General features: G+C 33.3%; 1 protein-coding gene across 1 annotated transcript in view; it reads right to left on the reverse strand.

Annotated features, from left to right (window-relative positions):
• The window catches only part of LOC148273290 (uncharacterized), a gene marked incomplete at its 3' end in the record, with an annotated part of 71454 nt that overhangs the window by 30150 nt on the left and 15917 nt on the right, over nt 1-25387 (reverse strand). Inside the window, exons 9-19 of the mRNA XM_088238923.1 lie at nt 24636-24795; nt 23105-23263; nt 21539-21679; nt 20414-20548; nt 18120-18233; nt 13727-13887; nt 9297-9483; nt 7830-7954; nt 5596-5723; nt 3952-4087; nt 378-464 (exon numbers count right to left, since the gene is read on the reverse strand). Of these exons, the coding sequence (XP_088095049.1) occupies nt 378-464; nt 3952-4087; nt 5596-5723; nt 7830-7954; nt 9297-9483; nt 13727-13887; nt 18120-18233; nt 20414-20548; nt 21539-21679; nt 23105-23263; nt 24636-24795 (1533 nt within the window). The remainder of the gene's footprint in view (nt 1-377; nt 465-3951; nt 4088-5595; nt 5724-7829; nt 7955-9296; nt 9484-13726; nt 13888-18119; nt 18234-20413; nt 20549-21538; nt 21680-23104; nt 23264-24635; nt 24796-25387) is intronic.

Here is a 25387-nt window from a genome sequence, read left to right on the forward strand (position 1 = left end):
GAATAAGAATGGGTATGACATTTCAAAGAAGCCGAGGCTAGGTAAAGGTTATATTACTTCGGAGACTCAACCAAATTTCCTTATTTTGAAGATTCAACAAACTATCCGCTTATATCTGACGGGTTAGGTTAGATTTTTTTAAAACAAATAAATATTTACGTTTCGATGATTTACCAAAATATTTCATTTCGGGAGTTGTAAATAACTCGCTACGAGAAAAATGGTAATCAAGTTGGGGTAGAGTGGGGTTCGAACCTCGGACCTCCGATCCGCGAATCCGCAACACTAGCCACGGGACCGCAACCCGCCACAGATTAGGTTAGGTAGAGTGAAAGAGAAGAGAGAGACAGGAGTAGATAAGAGAGAGAGAGTGGTACCTCCATAAGCTGCAGAGTGCGCGCCTCCTTGTCTCTCCGCGTCTGCTCCGCTCGCTCCGATCTCTCCTGCTCACGGGCCAGACGAGCCTGGACAGACCAACACCATATCATAATGTAGCGATGGAAATCATCACGCCTTCGAATGATCGAGTGCATTAATCAAGTCAAATAGATTCCACCGAACTGTTATCTTTATATATATAATTCCTCTGTACGTGTGATGTCACCGAACTTCTCCTAAACTGCTTAACCGATTTACGTGCGGTTTTCAGAAAAATATAGATCTTTGCGCTTTGCGTGTTCTTAGATATTAAAATCTGCAATATAATATGTAAAAAAGAAGTAAGGAGCATAAATGTTTTATTCATCGATCTACCAGAGCTGCTTCGAGGAGAGTGCATTTACAAAAAAATAGAAAGATTTTGTTTTTTGCACAAAAAAAAAAATTGTTTTTGAATGTTCACACACAGCATTTGTTTTTTTTGGATCTCATTCAGATTCTTTCCTTAAATTCCTTATAATTTCTACCCATTTATTTCTTTTTACTGAAAATTCGATACATTTAAAAAAATCGTGTTCCTACATAAGTACACTCCCCTGTTGGTTAGAAGACCGGACTTTGACGTTTGCAAAAAGAATGCCATATTTGAAAAAATATTTATTATATGTTTTGGAATTCAACCATAAACAAGTACCTACTTAAATTCAATATTTGAATATTAACAATTTTTAGTTTTGAGATTTAATCACAAACAAGTACCTAGGTACCTACTTATCATTGAAAAGTCTTTTTCCAAGGTAATAAATAGCAGGCAAGTCAACTTTCGGGCAGCACAACGTCTGTCGAGTCCACTGGTCTCTTTTACAACTTAGAATTTAGATTCAATAGCAGATTAACAACACCTTTTTTTAGTTTTAAAGCTGATTTTATATAATTAAGTGGATTTATATGTCAAGCATTGTATTAAAAAAACAAATTAACTTGTCAGATACTAATGATTTTTTGTGTGTCAATATAAATCACTCCTTAGACGTCACTACAAAGTTATGTCATTACTTTTGCTGACAACTGTCATTCTAATCGAGCTATATTTTAAGGAATATAGTAGTTATAGATAAAAAAAAAATTTTCATTTAATATTATTCATAATTGTTTTAATTTATATAAAAAAAAATTATCTCGATTTAATTTAAACAAAATATTTTTCTTTCCCTTTTTTTATTTTTAATGTGTCTTATTACAATACGTCCGCCTCGTGGTTTAATAGTCAGCGCGTTTGCCTGCTATTTAGAGGTATCTTGCTAAAATAAAATTATTTCGCTATTATGGTGGCCTCCGTGGTGTAGTGGTTAAGACACTCGAGTCGCGCACGGAAGGTTCCGGGTTCGATTCCCGGTGAGAACACAGAAATCAAAATATGATTTTTCTCAAGCCTGGGTGTTCTGTACTGTAATGCACCACTGTAATTGGGCTTCCTGGCCTGTTGTGGTGCAAAAAAAAATAAAAGAAAAAGAAAATAAAATTACGCGTGTTTAAATTTGTTTTTTTTTCATTTTTAAACCATGTTGTTTTGAAACTGTGTAGTAAAAAAAATAAAATTAAAAAAAAACACGTAAAAAGAGGTTAAGGTTTATACTAGACGTAACAATTTGTTAAAAAGAAAAACTAAAAGAAAAAAAATATATTTTGGTAAGGATTTCAAATGTCTTAAGCTGGGTTCATACAAGGGCAATACAATAGACAAGACAATATTGTCCTGTCCCAGCTCCGTGAACAGCTTTGACTGGGCAACACAGGACAATGAGACACAACAACAGCGATTCGACTGTAGTTCACATGCAGAACGTTGCAAAAATAAATATGTGACAACGTGCGTTACGAGCGAATTGGCAAAAAATAGTATTTAATTTATACAAAGATATTTTTGAATTGATGGAGGACGAATTGATAAAAAAAACCTGACAGTAACCCAGCATTTCGCTGTATATATAAATTAACTTTTTAATTTCTCCCGGGTGCCATCTACGCGACATATTATGCAGAAAATGCACGGGAGCAACATGTACGCGCGGAGCTAGTGGCTATTGCCTTACTGTCCTGTCCTACGTGTTCACACGAGGACAATACCGCCGGGTGCGGTTGTGGGGGTAATCCGTTGTCCTGCGGAGATCAATCTCTAGGAAAATGTCTCGGTTCACAGTAATGTCCAAATTTCTGTTTACTAGAGACAATAAATCCGATGCTGGGACAGGACAATATTGATTTATTTGACGGTTTACGCCTTTTACAAAGTACAAAATAAAATAATTATGCATAATGAAACAAAATATAAAACACCTGTACACAAGTGAAGAAAATATACATACCAAAATAATACATATGTACCAATAAGTAAAACATCGTATGTTAAAATGTTTTTTTTCGTAGGACTTTTTCAATGTACAATACAAAATTTAAAAATATGGATTACACAAACATCACTCTGTCAGATTTAAAATTTACACTAAAAATGTATTATGTAACTTAGTAGACATTATAATAATAAATATGTACATCTCCCCTCCCCTCCTTATCCTCTCTTCAAGCATTTTTGTCCTTATCCCGCCCAATTTACAGTAACTTAATGTTCTTAAAATAAATATTTAAAAATCTTTGATTATTGAGTACATGAAAATAACATTTTTATATGTATAAATTGTATGTATTTATTTGATATGTAATATATTTTCTTTACAACTTTGTATACTATGTGGAAATCTGTTATTAGTTCTGAGTTTATACACTATATCTGTTTGTTTACTAAAAATATGTATGTAGAACTGTTGATTTCCCAAATAAAATAAAATAAAATAAAATACATAAAATCAGCAGAAAATAAAGAAATAACAAAGGAAAATTAAACAAGAAATTATAGTATAGGTATGCAGAAAATTAACAATAAGTAAAGAGTTTAAATATAAAAAGCATTGAAGTAACAGAGGACATTTATCACAGTATAAACAGAAGAACAAGTACAACACTTAGTACATTATTATAATTTAGAAAAGATATGATAAAAAAATAATGATTTTAATTTGTATAAAGATGAAAGAAATCGATCTAAACTTCCATGTTTGTTTGTTAAAATAAACAGTATAACATAATATTGTCCTATTGTCATGTGATTCCTATTTTAGTATTATTATTATTATTTAGTACTATTGCTGGAGAGGAAATTTGTCTAAGGATTGGGGACAGCAGGGTTAAGATATATATATATATGAGTATATGAGGCCTGTTAAAAACAAAGATGGCAGTCTCCACTTTTTTTGTTTCAAGTAATATGCGATGAATGTTATTTTAGTACTTTTCCCAAACTAAAATAATGATAGATTCAAGAATGGATAATTATTTTCTTTAAGATATAAGTATGGCAAAAATCTCTTTTAAACCATCTCTATTTGAAGGATTATTCTATATTATATCTAACTCGTTTCAGACCGCCGGTGGAGATTACCATCTTTGTTTTAACACGCCTCATGTATAAATAGAGGAAATTGCACAGTGCTGTCGGGTAAGGCGCCGTTGACTGACCTGCTCCCTGCCCTTGGCGGCGTCCTTCCTGGCCTCGCGGGCGGCCTGCTGCTGTCGCGCCAGCTCGATGCGCTGCTCCACGGCTAGCGCGGCCGCGCCCCCCGCGGTGCCCAGGGCGCGCCGTGCCTCCTCCAACCTGGCGGGCAATTCGAATTTGTGTTATTTCTGTTCGCTTAGCCATGTAAAAGCACTACAAGTGTTTTTAAATACAGTGAAACCCCCGTTTGGCCTTGATAATTGTGATATCAAGATTCATGATGACGTTCTATAAAAAAAATTACGGTTACTAACAAAGTTCAAAATTAACATGAATCGTGATATATTAGGAGCGTAGCCAATGCAATGACCGTTTTTGCGAGAATTCAAAATTATAAATTGAAAAATACTTTTTATACTACTAATAAGTACTGAATTTTTTTTTCTTGACTGTATTTTATAGGCCCTCACTACTTTAAAAATATATTTTTTTTAAAGTGAAATTTCTCTATTAAGCATTTTTCCCAAAATCCAGGATATTGCCGATCTTGAGGGGTCCCGCACACAATATCTCGCTTTGAGCTGGATCAGAAAATCATGCGGGATCTCGGTATACCAAGATTGGAAGCTCTAGACATATTATTTATAGTCCTTAAAATATAGCATGATTAAAATGACAGCCATCAAACTAATGTCACTAGTGATGGGAAAATACTGATCACTGATCAAATCGATTTTATCAGTTTTTTCATGCAAACATGAAACTCTGTTTCCGGAAATTGATATAAAAACGCAAAAAAAGCCTATTATAGTGTAAATTATTATGAAAATAAAACTTTGTTATTAGCGTTAGACAATTTTTATTATTTTACAAGAACACTACTACAGTTTCGGGAGAGCACTCCTCCCATCGACGGGTGATATAAAACTAATATAGTAAACACAGAATATTGTTTACAATGTCATAGAATTTAAACAAATTAATCAGTGAAACTTAGAGCAAGGGGGTATTTTTTCCAGTTATCTAAGGTGTTAGCATATGAATGGATAGTTATCTAAAATACAGATATGAAAACGTGATCAATGAGGGACAGGACAGGGCTCTCCCGGAACTGTAGTAGTGTTCTTGTAAAAGAATAAAAAAATTGTGTAACACTAATAACAAAGTTTTATTTTCTTAATAATTTATAATGAAGTGTTACGAAGTGAATGCTGATTCAATTAAAAATACTATTATACAAGACAAGACGATTATTCACCAAAAAATAAGACTTTTATACTTTTTTTCATGAACAACATCACATGAATTATTTTTTTATTCGATCAATTTGTCCCATCTAAATAACAGAAATTCTTGAGTCTCACAGCGCCGTTTAACACAGAATGTAGGCGAGTCATTTTATTGATTAGTAGACCTGCGTAGATACCATCACAATAACCGACTCTAGACACTTCAAAGACATTTATCAATTGACGGGCGGTATCAATCGGCAAATTTTTACATGTGCATTCAATTTGTCCCAGCAGATAGAATAATGAACTTGTCCAACAAATTTGAGCATCACGACAAGGGTCAGAAATGTCCGACATCAAACTGCAAATTCGCTCCCAGTTTCTCCGCAGCCCTTGGACCCGATGGATAAATACAGTTGAGGCGACTGGACTGACCTCTTGGCGACCTCAGTCTCCGACATGCCCTCCTGTCCCCCGACCTGCAGGAACCTCCCGATGAGGGGGCGGGACGAGAAGCTGAAGTTTTCCTTCTGCAACGGCGGAGACGGGTTCTTCTCCAGGTACTGGAAAAGAAACATCATCATCATTTCGTTTATAACACGGCGAGCTGAACCCAGCAATGCTTTGCTATTGCTAGATTTGAGTATGTACTCGTATATATATATTAAATGAACTCAATCGAAAGTTTGATAAATTGTAAGTAAACATTATTATTTTTGTGTTTCGGATTACATAAATTGTGAAGATATGGGGTGACAGGGAATTTCGATAAATAGGTATTTGAACATTGTTTTCCTGTCACTGTCCTGAAGATGCCTCCTCGATGCTATGCGGAAAAGACAACTGCATTTTGGACCTTTTATGCCTAACTAAAATAGAAAAAATCAACGTTTGCTGTCACATTTTCCGCACGAAATGGCTCAATATTAGACAGCGGAGAGACAATCACTCCCTTTCACTTCTGTTCGATGTACTTCATAGTCCTAACGCTCCTATATACCTGCGTGAAAAATTTCAACGCTTATCAGTTCATGGTTTACCTCTTCGTTCTAATTCTCAAGGCACTCTCTTAATACCCATCCACAATTCCTCTTTCTTCTCTAACTCATGTAGTGTCCGTGCGGCTCGACTGTGGAATCATCTCCCATCCACCATCAAAGATGTTATTACATTATCTCTGTTTAAATCACGTCTGATTTAAGGTAATTTATAAACAAATGCGTTTATTTCTATTTTTATATATCTTTAGCTTTTTAATCGTTTTTTCTATTGAATATGTTCTGTAACTTGAATTATAAAAATAAAACTTTTATTTTATTGGTTGGTTGGAAGAAATTGCCATTTGGCAATAAGCCCGACCACGTACAATATTTTTTTTATTTATATCCCTACAGAGATGAGGTAGAATTTTTTTCAAATTCAGGATTATGGATATTCGAGCGTTTACAGGGCTTATGACCTGTCATTGGCTGGGTTAAGTGGCCACTTTAAGTACTACAACATTCCCCATTCCGCTTATTAGCGAATATCCACACCGGTAACATTTTTGATTTTTGTATTTATGTTATGAATTTGAGAAACCATCCACAAGCGAGTTGGAGGGCCATCTATGTATTGATATTGAAGTTAAGTATTTTAATTAAGCAGATTACTTTATTTTATGTAGTTAAGACTCTTCTGAGTTAAATTAAGTACTAGTAATCGCCTGCAGATGACTCTGCAATTTATTTTTACTTATATTTGACCAGATCTTATTACACAACATTATTGGTACGTGTACTTGTACAAATCTGGATTTTCTCCCAAGGGGGAGTAGGTATATATTTTTATTTATATCCCTACAGAGATGAAGTAGAATTTTTTTCAAATTCAGGATTATGGATATTCGAGCGTTTACAGGGCTCATGACCTGTCATTGGCTGGGTTAAGTGGCCTGTTAATGTTGTAGTACTTAAAGTGGCCACTTAACCCAGCCAATGACAGGTCATAAGCCCTGTAAACGCTCGAATATCCATAATCCTGAATTTGAAAAAAATTCTACCTCATCTCTGTAGGGATATAAATAAAAATATATACCTACTCCCCCTTGGGAGAAAATCCAGATTTGTGTGTGTACAAGTACACGTACCAATAATGTTAACGTACAATAACATTATGTACAAAAAGTTAAATAAAAAAAAATAATGAGAATGTATGGGAAAAAATGGGACCTAAATATTTCGGTGTAAAAATCGGAAAAACGAGGAACATAAAAACGTGGTTTTACTGTAACATATTTAAGTTTTTACTTTTATTGTTTAATTATCTATTTTGCATAATTTATTAAAAAAATACCTTAAATTTTAATATGAATTCATTATTTCTTTTAAATGAGAGACATATCGCTTTTTATCTGTCATCTTCAGACGTACCGTATACAAATATGAGAGATAATTTTGAAAACCGGAAAAGGTACCGACACAATTTTTTTATTGTATTATTCTTTTATAAAAAAATAACCAAATCCGTTCAGTTTTGGGGTGCGAAAAACGGAACAGCAAAAAATTGATTTTGTAAATTTTAGTGAGACAAAATTAGTCGGCCTATTCATCAAAAATATCTAAAAACCTATTCATCAAAATTGTCCGGCATTGAATATCCTCTTAAGGTGGGGTCGGATGGATACTCACGCTGACCAGCTCCTGGATGCTCCTCAACTTGTAGGCGGAATGGGGCTCGGGAGGGTAGTAGGTGACGTCGCCCTTTATGCTGCCGTTCCTCGATAGTCCTTTCATCAGGGTTTCTCGTCTCCAACCTGGGAATGCACACTTATTTACAATCCATATTGGAGACATATTAGACAGCGGTGATATTTAAGCGTATTATTACAGAATAGAAATGGAAGATGCAAAATTATTTTTTTTTTACTACAATAAAACCCCTAAATTACATTTTTCATAGGACCGACAATTAAAAAAAAATAATTGAGTAGTGAAAAAAATTCATTCAGAAAATTATTATTTATTAAAAAAATTGTCTTTTGGTTGTAATTTCTAAGGCGGTTTTTGTGTTTTAAAGATATTTATTATTTATGGAAATGATCGCTCCTCAGCTTTTTTAATAAAAAATAATTTACTTTTTTTTAACTACCCTCCTTTTACATTTTTATATCGAACCCTTGAAAAACGTAATTTAGGGGTTTTACTGTACTATACGATGGACAGTATTCAATTGAATACACCATTACTTTTTTATGTTGCATCTTCAGGAATGGTAAAAAATCATTTATAAATTAATTTAATTTAATCTATATATATACAAAAGGCAATGTTCGTTTGTGTCCTCGGTAGACTGAATAACTACTGGGCCGATTTACATGCAATTTTCAGTGAAATGAGGAGCTTTGTCGTGGACATATTAATAGCTTTGAATCTGTTAAGTAGAAAAAAAGCTGGAAGAGTAAATGTTTTATTAATTGTTTACCAGGTGTGCATTCGATGAGAATGTATAAACTAAAAAATTGAAGTGACGTAATTTTTTTGTATTGAAAAAAGTTTGTTTTTTAATGTTTACAAACAACATTAGTTGATTATGGCTCCCAATCACATTCATTTCTTAAAGAATTTTTACCCATTTACTTCTTTCTGCTAAACTTTTAGGTAATGCTAAAATAATATTGGCCGACATTTAATACATTTTCAAAGATCGTATTCCTACATAAAGCGCATCCCCGTTGGTAAGATGAGCAGAGTTTGACATTTGTAAAAAGAATTCTATATTTAAAAATTAATTATTTCAAGTTTTAGAATTTAATCATGGACCTAGGCACCTACTTACCATTGAAAAGCAACATCTTTTTTACGTTTATCCGAACGGAACATATTAATTAGGTTACGTTGACTTAACTTAAGAAAATAACGTGAACTTAATTCCACAATTATTTTATAGTGTTCATTTAATATATATATATAAACGAGTTAATAGTCAATCTAGCAAAGCATCGCCAAGTTCAGCTCGTATAACATAAAAAATAATATGTTAAATACAGATTGCTCTGTCTGTCTTACGCTACAAAATGGCCATTAGAAAAATCTTACTGCAGTTCTAAGTAAGGTACGTGAATCTACAGTCTAAGTTTGTTATTCGGTATGCCTCACCCATAGCGAGCGGTAGACGCAGTATGGGCTCGGCGGCGAGTGCGTCGCTAGCGTCCGAGTCGTCGGCGCACGAGTCCGACGGGGCGCCCTCGGAGTCCGTCCCGCTCAGCTCAGTGGGCGCCCCCCCGAACCCCGCCGTCATGTCCCCCATGGCGGCCTTCAGCTTCTCCTGCAGCTCCGGATTCAGCTGAAAGAGACATCAGTAGACTTTATTAACCGGCAATGTTTGGCGTATGTTCAAATGTTTGTAGACAGGCTGGATGGAGAGAAATGAATAAAATATATGCATCTAGTATATATACGGCCTAACCCATTAGGGAAATATCACATACTACAAATACTGTTAAAAATATTTGAAATGGATTAAGAATAATTAATAGTATTTTCAATATCAATATGGATATTGGTGGAGAAATGTTTTCATATATAACATTAAAAAAGAAATTGTAAAAAAATATGTCACTAGAAAAACGCGAAATATTTGGCATTGATAGTTGTGACATCAAGATTCGTGACGATGTTTCATAAAAATTTTAATGGTTAGGAACAAAGTTGAAAATAAACAAGAATCGTGACGTATTAGGGGCGTGGTCATTGCATTGACCGTTTTTGAGGGAATGCAGAATTAAAAATACTTTTTATGCTACAAATAAGTGGAAAATGTTATTTTTTTACTGGACAGTATTTCGTAGACCCTTATTACTTTTGTCGGCCTCGTGGTGTAATGGCCAGCGCGTTTGCCTACCACGCGAGAGGTCTCGGGTTCGATTCCCGACATGGTTGATGTGGAATATTTATTTCAAAGGGTGTTTTCACCGGTACCTGAAGCGTAAGACTGATCATCTTACCTTCATGTAACAAAAATGATCAAGATACGCTGTGATTGGTGTACTGTGTGCAGTTCCCTATGCACCATTAGGTGCGGAAAGGGAATGATAATGACTTATTACTTTAAAGATGTAAAAAAAACGGGATATTTCTAATCTAATAAAGAATTGACTAATCTACATATTTCGGACATTGGGGCATAAAAACAAAAGTTGTTTTAGAAGATTTGATGAATAGCAGATTTCGACTTCGGGTGACACTGTTTGAAATATGAAAAGAAATTTATTGCCACAGAGACGGGACATCACTTAAAGCATTAAGTATTTTGAAAATGCATATAAGGTCCATCTCAGTTCTACGTCTCTCCAATGAAGACAGATTAAGAGATTGCTCTATTTCAAAATAGGAATAATTACAGACAGATAGACAGACAGAACAGGCAGACTCAATATGGTCAATACGAGTACTTTAGAATGGAGACCAAATTGGAGAAGCATATTCTAGATGGGGTCGAACAAGTGAGCAGTAAAAAGTTTTGATGGTTTCAATAATTTTGAAGTCTGTCGTCATTCTATTGATGATGAGAGATTTGTGTACAATATTGTCAAAGTGTTCACAATGGAGAGTTTACTATCTAAAGTAATGCAAGGATCCTTTATTGACGAAACCATTAAACGGATTTTTAGTTTGTAGTTGAACTGTATAAATTTTTTTCGTCGCGAGAAAGATATTATTTTACATTTGTCAGTGTCAATAACATATCAAATAAATAAATAGAATTTGAAAATTTAAACCATAATGTGCAGGTGACCTCAGCAACAATCAATGTATACCTTCTCCAACTGTCAAAACTAGAAGACACAGGATCCATACTGTATATTTTTTAAGGCTTTTTAAGGCAGAAGAATTTATCTCATACTATACTGTCATTGCTTCCGCATCTTTCGTGAAAAGGGGTAACTTTGGGATATTCTATTACTACCATCAGAAATAGATGTTATTATGGCTGGTTTAAACATCTGGGCTGGTATTCCAAACGCTCTCGTGGCAGTATTATTTTGTATGTAAATACATGAGTAAAACTGTTTTCTCGTGCCACAAGAGTGGTTCAGAATAGCACCCCTGGGATCCAAATTGCTCTCTAGAAAAACTAAGATAATTATTTACAAAACTCTCCTCAGACCGGCCATTGCATATGGTGCCGAATGCTGGGTTATGACCGAAAGAGAAGAAGCGGTATTAGTATTTGAAAGAAAAATACTAAGGAAAATATTTGGTGCTGTCAACCAAAACGGAGTGTCGAGGAGACGGTTTAGTCATGAATTAGAGGCATTGTATGGCTAAACCAACATTGCACAATGAGGAACTTCAGCCCTACGGGAAATTGGATACAAAAAATGTTTTCTTACGCGGGGTAAAATTTAGAGCATTAAATTGTATGGCAAAGTTTCTTGAAAATGTACAGAAAAAATAATAAAAAATATTTTGATAAGAACACACTACTTTAAATGACGTCACTGGTTCATGTGAATCAGCCTATGATCTGAGAGCTATGGAAGATTTCCGGTCTGCTTGTCGCTTCTGGACCAATAGGAAGAACTAAATGAGAATAAGCGCAAATGAACCTCTGACGTCACACGCGGAGTTTTTTCAGAAATACAAAACTTTGAAAAATCGTAGCGCCGATAATACGATATATAAAAATAAAAAAAAAACTTTTTTGACTTAGTTTAACAGTCTATTAACAAATAAAAAAATTCAAAAAAAACCACTGAACTTCCTCATTTATAAAAATACGACGATTACAATGTGTACAGAATGAATTATACTAGATAATTTGGAAAGTGGCATTAGAGCATTGGCCTGGCGAACTGGAGAAGAGCCGCAGGGCGCAGGGAGGAATGGAGACAGATTCTGGAGGAGGTCAGGGCCCACAGCGGGCTGTAGCACCACTGACGATGACTACTACCATCACGCCATTTCTCCGAAAGGGTGGGCGGAGAGGACGGACCGCCACACATGTCTATCCTGACATACGTACCAAGCTTCTTTTACATTCACACATCAAATATATTTGATATAAATTATATTTGTTCATAAAATTATAAACTCTAATAAAAAAACAGAATTTTGGAAAAAAATTGATCGGAACCAGCATGAACACGATCACAATACTAGAGAAAAGAACAAAATTAGACTTCCATTTAGGAAAAAGGCAAAGTCACAAAATTCAATTTTATTTAAAGCAATTAAAAAGTATTACGAAATGGAAAAAAATATTTATGAAGAAAAAAACATATCAAAATTTAAAATAATGGTCAAGACATATGTGATAAACAATTTATAAATTAAATATATTTGTAATGTTATTATTAGAACACACATAACAATATGTATGATATGTGTGCCCTACTTTAAGATTTAAATAAAAAAAATAAAAAAAATATATATACATTCACTTCGGCTGCGTCTGCTTTTGACATGACCAGACTTGAGATTTTGGTTCATCTGATAATGCCAAGCTATCTTGGTCGTCCTCGTCGTACGTTACCTTTCGTCATCCATTCGTGTACATGACCAAACCATCTCAGTGACCCTTTTTTAAGGCTGTAGTCTGGTAAAACGCACGCAAAATGAGGAAATCATACGATTTTGCCATTTTAAAACTAACATTTTTTTTATCACGCAATAATAAAAAAATAAAATAACATAAATAAGATAAAAACAATAATTTTTAAAGGTATTTTTATAAAAAAATATACTTATTGGTACCGGTAAGGGCAGGTAGGAAGGTAATAAAAACGTAAATAAGATATTGTTATAAATTGAATAATACAACCAGAATTATCTTCTTTTAAAATAAAAGAGAATACAATTCTATAAAAAAAGGTTTTAACTAAAATATTTCAATAAATATTTTTTTTTTAAATGTCACAAAAATGTATGTGATTTGAAATGCTTGTATTTCTTTTCAAAAACAAAAAATTAAGATTTTGCTTCGGCCACTTTCATGTTCAATCTACTATCTTCAAATTATAACAACAAATTTATTTCAATACTTAGTCTTTATTGAGAACCCAGAAACCTAAGTTTAGTCTAAATTTGAAATGGCGTAATCTGCCGGTCTAAAAGTAATTGTATTTTAGTTACATAAAACTTATAAGTATATATTTTCTAATAGAAATACCTTTAAAAATTATTGTTTTTATCAAATTTATGTTTTTTTATTTTTTTATTATTGCGCGATTAAAAAAAAACATTTGATTTAAAATGACAAAATCGTATGATTTCCTCATTTTGCGTTTGTTTTACCAGACTACGGCCTTAATCTAATCAATTATACCTGTGTCAGATTTGCACCTGTCTGATTTCATTATTTGTAACCCAGTCATGCATTGATTTCCACATTCTTGAGATCGCATTTTTACCGTTTTCACTCTGCTTTCTTCCTTTTTTTGCCAATACACGAGTGTTAGGACTAAAACCGTTGAGATTTACAAGTAGGGCCGACGATACTCGCTTTCCAAAAACTTATTTTTGTTCTTATTGAATATCTATCGACGTTTTATGATTTTCCTTCACGTTACTGGCGGAGCGCTCACCAGATCAGCCGCCTCCTGCAAGTACTGGTGAGCCAGGGCCGGGCGGATTCCCAGGGCGCGAGACTGCGCCAGGAGGGAAGCCACCGTGTTCTTCTTGGGTTTGGACACCCCCCGGCCGAGGTTGCGCGGCCGCTGCTCCTTGCCGGAATGCCAGGGTCCCACTGAGGAGGGATAATCATATGAACCGACGGACTACTCATTATATTTTTTTATTTGTAATACTTATAAATTGATTACATCTAGTTATTACCTACATACATTCAAATAAAAGTAACTGTTCGATGACTTCTTCTTAAAAAAAATAAGAGAGTAAGAACCATCTCATCACCAACATATATCCCTCCCTCCTCTATTCATAGTATAGTGTAGATATTTAATCAATTTTTATTTCATAAAAAAATATAAATGTACATTAATGTTTTCATTAAGTTCGAGATTGTAACAAGAGCAAAATAAGAGAGTGGCTACTCGATCAAGAGTTTATATATGAATAGTAGCTTAGGTGTAAATATTTTATTTTTTCATATACTTTCTTGTATTTAAAAAATAAATTTATATATTATTATTTGTATAAACATGTTTATTCTGATCTTTCCGGCTGTTAATTTTTATATGTTATTCATTGTTTTTATAAATGTAAATAATATTATTAAGTCAGTATAAATATAATCTTCACCAACAAGCTACAAAAAGTGGCTTGGTGGGATTTTAGTTTTAGTAAAAATATAACAAGTGAAATTTTTTTAAATTGTAAAAATGTATAATTATGCTATTAAATCAAATAAATGAATTAATTAGCAATTAGCCAAAATTGACAAGTCTGTTTTCCCTCCATACGTTTACTTTTATTTGCTTTTTATATATTTTGATGTTTTTTTCATTATGTATATTTGTATTATTTAATTTAGAACTCAATCTTATTTGGCATATTATTTATTACTCCTATTTCTTACTACAGTGTAGAGTGAGTTTATAGAAACCATATCTTAATTATCATTTCAATGATGTTTTTATATATATATTCCATAGAATTAAGGATAGTCCAGAAACCGCATACGCACATCGAACAGAAGGCGACTCAACTACTCATAAATGAGTAGGTTTACGTTTTGACCCATTAGTTTCTTTGTAGACGCCGCTCAGTACAAGACTCCTGATTTTAATTCAACTATGCCGTGTTGTGTCCTTTTAAAGTGCAGAAATACTGCTAGGATCTTAAAGAAACAGGATGGGATCAAATGTCATGTGTAATTAACAAATGAATATGTAAGTAGCAAATGCATTACTTAAAAATTGAATTATTTTTTCATCTGTCAGATTGTCGAAGAAACAAAATGGAAATTTCGTTAGTGTTGCCAGGGTAGAAAATATTTTTACCCTACTTTGCTCATCTAATGAGAGAACTAATGAAAATTGGACCTCGGATTACCAACTCTGTGGTGGACATTTGACCGACATTATTTTTAAAACATCAAATATTAATTAACATGATATAAAAATATCCGTTTTATGTAAAATAAAATTTGTTTTAGATTTTAAGTTTAAAGTTCATGAATTCAATTACTCTTATTAAATCACCCTTTACTTATCTACTCTGTTGTGTCAATCAATATTTCCGCGTGCACAAAAAAATTTTAGAGAAATTAACAGATTGCTTTTTTTTTTTACCTTACATTTGTGTTATGATTATATTTTTTCTCATGGTGCAACATCACGCGGCGACATCACGAATGCGCGCGGTGAAAGTGGGGCATAGTGGGGGGATTTTCGGACACAGTCCGATGTATTCAAATATGATTCTACGCTCCTTCTGGACTATACTTAATTCTATGATATATTCTTTTTCTATTGATTTCAATGATTTATTATTTTGTTTATTTTTTTCAATACTTCTATATTCTACTATTATGCTTTTATTTTGTTGATTTCAATGACAATGTTATTTTGTATATTTATTATGCATGAATCTAAATTTATATAATTTATAATTTATATTTATGTCTGATTATCTTTTTTAAATTGTATTCTCTGGAAATTTATTATTTGTTACTTATACTTTTTTTCTGGATTGTTATTATATTGCATCACATGTCACTACATTATAATCTAATTTATTTATTTATTTTATTGGGTAAACAAACAATATGTACACAAATATTGACAATTTCTTTGTATATTAGTGTAGGACACTCATGCACACACCAAAAAAATTGTTTACACTTAGTACAGTAATTTAAATTATGTTAAATATAATAAATGTCAAAGAAACGAAATGAAAAAATATGTATATGATAATAGAGTTAAATATCTGCTTCTCTCAAAAATTTCTATGATTTTTGACCTAAATTTACAAACATTGTCACAAAAAATATCAGCCTCGGTAAATCTATTGTTATATTGCTCGCGTATTCTAGGTATTGTAGATTGTTTCAAATAGTTTGTTCACGCGTTTTCTGTGTAAAACAGAAGATTTTGTCTTGTCGGTCTAGATGGCACACGGAATGGAAGTCTTTCAAGTAGGTTAGGAGAATCAATTTTATTATTTATTAATTTAAATAAAAATAACTGATCTAACATTTTTCTTCGATTTTTAAGAGAGTTTATTCCATGGTACTGCATACTTTCAGCATTGTTAGAGAAGTTTATTTTAACTGGTAGTCGATCTGCTTAAAAAAAAATGTTGGGCCCTTTCTAGTATATTAATACTTACATTATACAAACACAAAGTACAGTATTCTAGTTGGGGACGAACAAATGTAATTAATTTTACTATGCATTTTTTATTGTTAATTATTATGGCTTGACCTAATATGGCACAGCCTAATAAGCCTTAATGAGTTACTTATATTTAAATGAGTGTAATTTTGAATAAATAAATACAACCTTCGGTCAAAGTGGATTGGCCTACTACTCGGTTAAAGTGTACAATCTACTTCCATTATCCATTAGGATAATTAGTAAGCACTCACAATATAAAATTGCTATTAAGAAATGGATAGTGGAGGTGGGTTGCCACGGATCGATGAGTGGATCAAGCCAAACAGGTAAAATGTGTGTACTGTTTATGATTTTTTTTTTTAATTTTTTTTTTTTATTTATTTATTTACAATTTTAAAAAACCCGTTAGGGTTACATTAGAAATTTTATATTGTCTCGTCTAGTCTAGTTAGTTAAGTCATCATGTGCTTTTTCAGATTGATTTTAAATTTGTCTCCAGTAAAAGTTTTCAAGTAGTAAGGTAAGTCGTTGTAGTGTTTAAGTCCATTATGTAGTATTTTTTACTGTCCTGTGTTTGTCTTTGCTTTTTCAATATGATAGTGTTGTTGTTGTCTGGTGTTATATTTGTGTATGTCAGCATTTTTGGCTAATATTATGTCGTCGTCTTGTATGTTTCCCAGTGTTATTTTGTGCACAATTTTTAAGGTCTCAATTTTAGTCAAGTAGCTTATGTCAAAACCGGTGTGTTTTTTTGTACAGTTCAGTCGTAGAGGTCAGGTAGGGTAGGTTGTATGTTGGTTTAAGAATTTTATTTTGTTGTCTTTGTATTCTTGTTATGTCTGTCTTGTTACCAGTTCCCCAGAAGGCGATCATGTAACTCAATTTACTTTTGACATAGGCTTCGTTTGCACGTCATTAAAACAGAAATATAAGCGTTCTTATAATTTGCCCAAATATTTCAATTTTGGCGGCCATTTTCAACGTAATAAATAAATAACTCACTATTAGAAAATGGAAACCAAGTTGGGGTAGAGTGGGGTTCGAACCTCGGACCTCTGATCCGTGAGTCCGCAACACTAGCCACGGGACCACAAGCCGATTTCGATTTTGGTTTATTGGTCTATATAAATTGGTTGTGTTTTTTATGATTATTTTAGTTAATTTTGTTTATTATGTTAATGATAATTAGGTTAATTAGATGAATTATGTTTTTTTATTATTATTATTATTTTAACTTTGTTAAATAACTAATTTAAGGCATGTTTCACATTTTGTAAAATGTTTCCCTCGGCACGGGACACCCCAGTGAGGGAACATTATTCTGTATAAAAAAAGAATACAAACAATGCAAAAGTATAAATAAATAAATAAAATAAATATACCACTGATTTTCTCAAATTGAACAGTTTAGGTAGGTAGGAAGAAATTGCCATAAGGCATTATACCCGTCCTTATGCATGTGTGTTACCTTAACTGTATATGTATATAAAGTGTTTCAATAAAAATAAATAAAAAACTTCTTTATAAGGAACATTTTTTTTAGATATTCTTGAATGTTTTATGAATAAAAATCTTTACTAGCAAAAAATTAGTTTAATTTTGACAGTTGGAAAAACGGTAAGGTCAAAGTGCAAGGACTTAAATATTAACATGTTATATTTTTATATTGTCTTACTGTCACTGTCTTCACTGCCGCTGGGCGTGGGGCTCTCCTGGCCGGGGGGCTGTGATGGGGACGGGGAAGACTCCTGAATCACCCGACGAGGCTTTGCCCCTGGTTTGCGCCGGGCTAAAAAGACAATCAGAAAAATTGTAATCATACAGATGTATACATTTATATGAATGAGATGGTAAATAGAGCCACAAAAACCCTAGGCTTGGCTATCAGAACAACGAGAGAATTTAAGTCTGTTGATGCATTAAAAGTATTATACATGACCCTCTAGAAAGAAGCCAGTTAGAATATGGGTCCTCAGTTTGGTCTCCTCATTATGTTACCCATATAAACAGTGTGGAGAAGGTCCAACACAAGTTTTTAAGATTTATAAATTTCAATTTAACCCTTACGCTGCTACGCAGTTTTTCAAGAATCTAATCAGAAATCTTATTATTACTACATTTTAAAAATATTTTATCGAATACGTTGTTTTCCAAACACACTACTGTTTTAAAAATTAATAGTAATTCCAAGAAAAATCTTCCATTTCATAAATATCTAATTCAAGCCCAGTGGAGTGAGCAAGATAGACAACTCGTGCCGCCCGCAACACATTCTCGTACAGCGGTTGTAAACCCTTTCTTAATCGAAAATAAAAACAAACAAAAATGATCTCGCACAGGCGCATTGTTTTAATAGTTATTATTGAAACGACAGTATTATGATGGTTTTTTTGTTGATTGCGGGGCAAAGTGCCCTTATTATCAAACCTACCACTTCCATCAATGCATGCTTAACAAAATTTGAGTAAAATATATCTTGGATGATTCATATGAACAAGTGACGTCGTTCAAAGTAGTTCGTTTTTATTAAAATATTTTCAAGAACTTTGCTGTACAATTTAATGTTCGAATTTTTACCGCGCGTAAGAAAACATTTTTTGTATTCAATTTTCCGTAGGGCTGAAATAGGTACGAAACTGAATAATAACCCGTCGAATAAGTAATTTTTATGTTTTGAAAATGTTTTATACCACTGACGGTTAAGTGCAACAAGCAGTTCCCGAATTTATTTACCGTTTTGGGGATTATGACGTCAGCATCAGTCTAGTTAGAACTTTATGATAGGGATTAACAACAACGATATATCGTTGTTTAGCAGTCTAAGGGTTAAACATTCCAATTGAAGAACTAAACTATAAATGTTTAATGAAGCAGTTAAAATTAATATAATGTATTAGTGATAGAAGGGAAATTTCAGATTTAGTGCTGCTTTTAAATAATGTTCTTGAGTCCCGAACTTTTAAATTGTGTAAATTTTTACATGAGACAGTGTGGGATGAGACAAAATACTTCTTTTGCTGTTGATTTGCATAGTTCAAACTATGCCAAATACTCACCTATGCTACGGTTCCACATGTTAGCAAACAAACATGGAAACTTAGATTTATTTAATTTATCTTTATACCAATTAAAATCATTACTTTTTAATCACTTCTTTTCTAAATTATAAAAATAAGTGTTAAACTTGTTTTACTGTTTATGCTATGATACATAGCCTCTGTTACTTCAATACTTTTTTATTTAAACCCTTTATTTATTGTTGATTTGCTGCGTACCTATGTTATAATTTCTTATTTAATTTTTCTTTATTATTTCCTTATTTTCTGCTGATTTTATTCCATGTATCTATATTTTTTATGCTGTGTTCAGGTGTTTTGTTTTATTATAATAGTTTTTCAATATTATTTTATACTTTGTCAAAGGCGTAAGCCATCGAAATAAATAAATATGAGAATTGTTGCGTTAAAAGGAGTGAGCATTGTAATACTAAAAAAAAATATATGTTGGCAGTGAACATTACTTATTGTGATATTTAAAAACATTCCAATGACTGCGAGCGTCAACTCATAGTGACGCTAGAAAATATCCTGTTGATTGAGAGTGTCATCTTGCTAGAAAATCTGCGGCTCCCGTGGTGTAAAGGCTATAAGACTCTTGCCTCGCATGATGGTTCCGAGTTTGATTCCCGGTGAGATAGCAAAAATTAAATGAGATGGCTTCGAGCCAGGGTGTTCTGTACTTGTATTGTAATCAATCACTGAAAGTTGGGTCTTCTGCCTGTTGTGGACCAAATCAAAAATGGTCCCCTAGATACGGGAATGATAATGATATATATAAAATACTACGCTGACTGCGAGCGTCATCTCACAACGATGTTCTGTTGACTTCGAGCGTCACCAGTGACAATATTATGTTAACAACGAACGTCATCTCACTGTGATAGGATCATAGAGTGATGTGGGTACTCACAGACTCTGGAAGGTGGCGGGGGTTGCGTTCTCGCACCGAGCGATGCTGTGATGCTGCTCAGGGAACTGAGGGAACTCGCCGCCTCATCCTGCATACGCGACGACGAGGAATGCGAGAGGTTTGTCGTCTTCCAACCTGAAATAGCAAACACTAAGCGTTCAATAGTCATACATTACAAATATTTGTATATTTTTTTTATTTTAGCTTTAATTTTATTATAATTCAGTGGCGTAATGGCGAAGCCACGTGACTCACGCACAGAAGGCTCAATTCCCGGTGAAAACACAATCTGCAAATGTGATTTTACTCAACCCTGGGTATCCTGTGATGTTGTGGCGAGCAACACCAACAGCCGTGAGGTTGACAGGACCAAACTCCGCTTTGGCCCGCAACGCGTAGTCCGCTGCAACGTCAGCTCGGACAAGATATTAAACGCCGTGCATTGGGAGAACTCACTACATTTCATCTTGGCATATCGTGTCGCCTGCCCACAGCTCTCCGCCAGTGCTGGCTATTGTAAATTCCTTTTGTACAAGATAATACGATGTAACTCAAGTGTAACTACTAAATAAATAACTTCAATTGTAATCCATCTTTCTTATTTAACCTCAAATCAATTCATTTCTATAAAATAGTCTCCTGACCTGTTGTGGAGAAAAAAAATAAAAAATTGTTTTATTAATTTATTTTCTATTGTTTGTGATTTACATTTCAGTGATTCTATTTTTTTCTTTCATGGCTTTCTATTCTATGGATGTTTCTTTTTAATTTTTGTTATTTGCACCACAAACGAGGTGAATTAGAGAAAAACCAGGCATAAGAAAACACCTAATTTTTGTGATCTCATAGAGAGAGAACTAGGAACCCTTTGTGTGTAAGGTAATTACACCACGGGACCATTCACCCGTTATTTTGTTAATATTTATTTAAAAAAATACGAAAGTGTATTTCATTAGACATATTTTTTTTTTTTTGCTGGGCAAGCCGGTATCGAAAAATATAGTTTTTATTATTAGTATTTAGTCTGGAAAAAAGAATATCCATTCTCACACCAAAATGTAAAATTTTACAAATCTGTTATTTTCTGTGTAGGACAAAGTTATTATGAATGATCTTTTTACTCACTATTTTCAATGTTTTTTGATGCAGTAGACGGCTTCAACGAGAGGTTCAGTGGAGCATCATCTTCTACCGTGGCAGAAGCTGGAGATTCTGTTCTGTGCGGAGTACTGGATGGTGCAGAAGGCTTGGAACTAAGATTCAGACCTAGAAATCAAACAAAAATCGTGATCATCATTATTATAGTAAAATCAGAAATGGCATAAATTCTTAATTTGTTGGCATTGTTGCATTGTATATTGAATGCCCTATAGTCCTTAAAATTTAGCTTGATTAAAATGACAGCTTCCAAACTAATGTCAATAGTGATGGGAAATTACTGATCACTGATCACTGATCATGTACCGATCAAATCGATTTTATTAGTTTTTTCATGCAAACATGAAACTCAGTTTCAGATAATTGATATAAATATGCAAAAACAAGACTATTATAGTGTGTTTAAGACAATTATTCACAAAAAAATAAGACATTTATACTTTTTTCATGAACAACATCAAATGAATTATTTTTTTATTTGATCAATTTACATTGATCGATTTGTCCCATCTCTTAAAATTTTTGCAAAATGATGTAACCTTGTAAGAACATCGTTAATAATTAGGTTTATTTTAGTTTTAAAGCTGATTTTATATATTTATGTTGAGCATATGTCAAGCACTGTATTAAAAAAATTAATTAACATGCCAGATATGAATGATTTTTGGTGTGTAAATATAAATCAGTCCTTAGTAGATGTCACTACAAAGTTATGTCGTCACTTTTGCTGACAACTGTCATTCTAATCAAGCTATATTTTAAGGACTGGTATAATATATTACAACAGAGATAAAGAACATTTTAGAGAAGGTAATTAGAAGTCAAGGCATCTACAGGGCTTATGACCTGTCATTGGCTGGTTTATGTGGCCACTTTACACACTGTGTAACATTCACCATTCTGCCCATATTTGAACATCTATATTCTTTCATCTGTTGATGTTTGTGAAGTTAAAGTGCAGAAACCTTTATTTTTGCAGCGAGATTCATCTAATCGAATTATTTCACCTACATACTAGGCAACGCCTGAAAATCTTATTTTTCAAATTTCTATATTCTTCATGGACCAGGTGGATTTATCAACAATATTTTGAGTTTGTACAAATTTTTGTAAACAAGGACTGGATTCAACTCCCTGAGGAGCTGTTGATATTAACATATTACAACAGAGAGGTATAATACAAACTGTCGCTTGCTAACAGCTCGGGGGTTCACAACAATTTTAAAAATAAAATAAGTAAAATCAACAAATGGATGAATTAAAGAAATATGGATCTTCAAACAGAGGCAAAATGGTTAAACCAGCCAATGACAGGACATAAGCCCTGTAAATGCCTAGACTTCCATATTCCCTTCTTTAGGTATTTTCCATGCCTGTTGTAATTTGTTAAAATAATAAACGTCTTTAAAAAAAATTAGGCATAATTTTTTTTTTTTTAATATTTAATTTCATAAAACACGCAACCTCGTTATTAAAAATTAAGTTATGTATTCAATTTAGTCACACTTAAAGACTATCGCTACGTGTCCTCACCCATATCATGAGAGGTGCTATTGCTGGCACCGTAGGAGGAAGACGAGGGCGGCCGATAGGACGAGCTGCCCCCGAACTGCTCGGCAAACTGCTTCTCCAAGGCCGCCAGGTTCAGCCCGCTCTGGTTGGCTATGGACTGCAGCAGCTCTTTGGACAATCCTGCGGAAATAATTACATTTGTGTTACAAAATAATTCCTCCTTTACTGATTCATTTACAGTCTACGCGGCTCCAACGTGGAATCATCCACTCCATCCAATATTCATATTATTTTAAAGCTGATTTTATATAAACATTCGTTAAGAAACACAAATTAACTGTATTAACCCATTTGTATCAATTGCCTTTGGTAAAAAGAAATATAATGTAATTGCTCTAAGAATATTTAATGATTTTTTGCCAAATACAAAAGACTCAAAATGTAAAACAAATTTTAAAATAAAAATAACTGCACATATAAATAGTGTAGCGAGAGATTTTTTTGAAAAATATATGTAAATCAAAAAATGTAGTACTTAATATAATTGGTACACATATTATTTATATTTTGATGTATTTCATTGCTTTATATTAGTTTTTTACTATATATTACACTTTATTATTTATGTTTAAGTTACATGTATTCTTGGCACACATATATACTTTATATTTGTATAACAATTTTTAATTTCTTACATTTGATTAGCTAGGCATTTATAATCAAGTAGATTTAGTTTTTTTTATGTTATTGTTTTATTAGTATAGGACTACTTATGCTCTAAAAGATAAAAATATCTCCATCTTAGAACAGGCTGTGCCATGTTAGATGGAGACTATCATAAACAGAGAACGCTTTGTTTTCATTTTATATTAATGAATTTTATATAGATTCCCTTTTATTAAATATGTATACTAATTTTATGCAATAAATTTATAAAATAAAATAAAAAAATAAATACAATTATGATGATTTATATGTTAAGCATTGTATTAAAAAAATTAATTAACACGCCAGATCAAATGATTTTTCGTGTGTCGATATAAATCACTCTTTAGACGTTACTACAAAGTGATGTCATCACTTTTGCTGACAACTGTCATTCTAATCAAGCCATATTTTAAGGACTATAGGTACAGGTCAATCCTGTTGTATGTTTTTCAAGGAAGCAGCAAAAAAGGTGTTAAACTGAGGTAATGAAAAACTGCAAAAAAATTGTAAAAACGGTCTTAATTGGGGATTATTCATATTTACCCAAGATTTCATTAAAAAATTTTTCCATTAATACCACAATGTATTTTTTTATTGAATTTTTAAAAAAGGATGTTTAAATAATTTAAAGAAAATAAAAATTTGAATTTGCATAAAATGTTTTTTTCACGCATACATGATTCCATCCAATATAATATGGATGGACTGAGCAAGCTACTTATACTTGTACGAGTAGCATGGTAAAATTAAGGCCTGGGGGGTGGCCAGATTTTTACTTGCGAAGGGGTCGCGTATTCAAAAAGGTTGAAAAACACTGCCCCAATGAATAAATAATCTCCGTTACCCGTGTATCCACTCATGCTGAAGGGGGTGGCGCTCCGGGGGTCGGGCGGCAGCTTGATGACTTCCACGCGGTCGTTGCCCCCGCCCGAAGGGGGCCCGCTAGCCGCCGAGCCGGTGGAGTTCTGGTGCGCCATCGGCAGGTGGCCGTAGTCCGACTCCTGCTGTAAAAGAAGGAGCAACACGTGGGTGAACTTTTTTCATGCGCCACAACAGGCCAGGAGGCATATTCGTAAAAACCGGACGCGTTACAATTCGGGATGCTTCGTCTCCCGTTCCGGGTGTTTCGGAATCACTCGGTCGCCCGTGATTAATTAGCGCTGAATCAGGTTGTAGTCCTGTGGCTAGTGTCGCAGACTCACGAATCAGAGGTCAGCGATTTGAACCCAACTCTACCCAAACTTGATTCCATTCTTTTAATAATGAGTTATTTACCCATTGAAAATAGCCCACAAAATTTAAACATTTTGAGAACTAAAATATATTTTAAAAAAATAAAATAATAAATAAAATTGCTCCTGAGAAGCGCCTGCTAATGTCACGTAAATATTCTCATTTACATTACAGTATCTCGGCTACTCCATAAATAGATTTTTAATTATTTTTTTAATATGGTTTGTTTTGGTTATTTCTGGGGTGGATAACGTATCAAGTATTCGAAACATCTGCTATTTAAGAAATTTAAAAAAATAATGTAATTTGATCTTATTAAATATATAAAAATTCTGTATGGACACAGACTTTTGTAATTGAATT

This window comes from Micrasema longulum, unplaced genomic scaffold, assembly GCF_059751315.1.
Source record: "Micrasema longulum isolate JH-2025_06_02 unplaced genomic scaffold, ASM5975131v1 h1tg002005l, whole genome shotgun sequence".
Classification (NCBI taxonomy): domain Eukaryota; kingdom Metazoa; phylum Arthropoda; class Insecta; order Trichoptera; family Brachycentridae; genus Micrasema; species Micrasema longulum.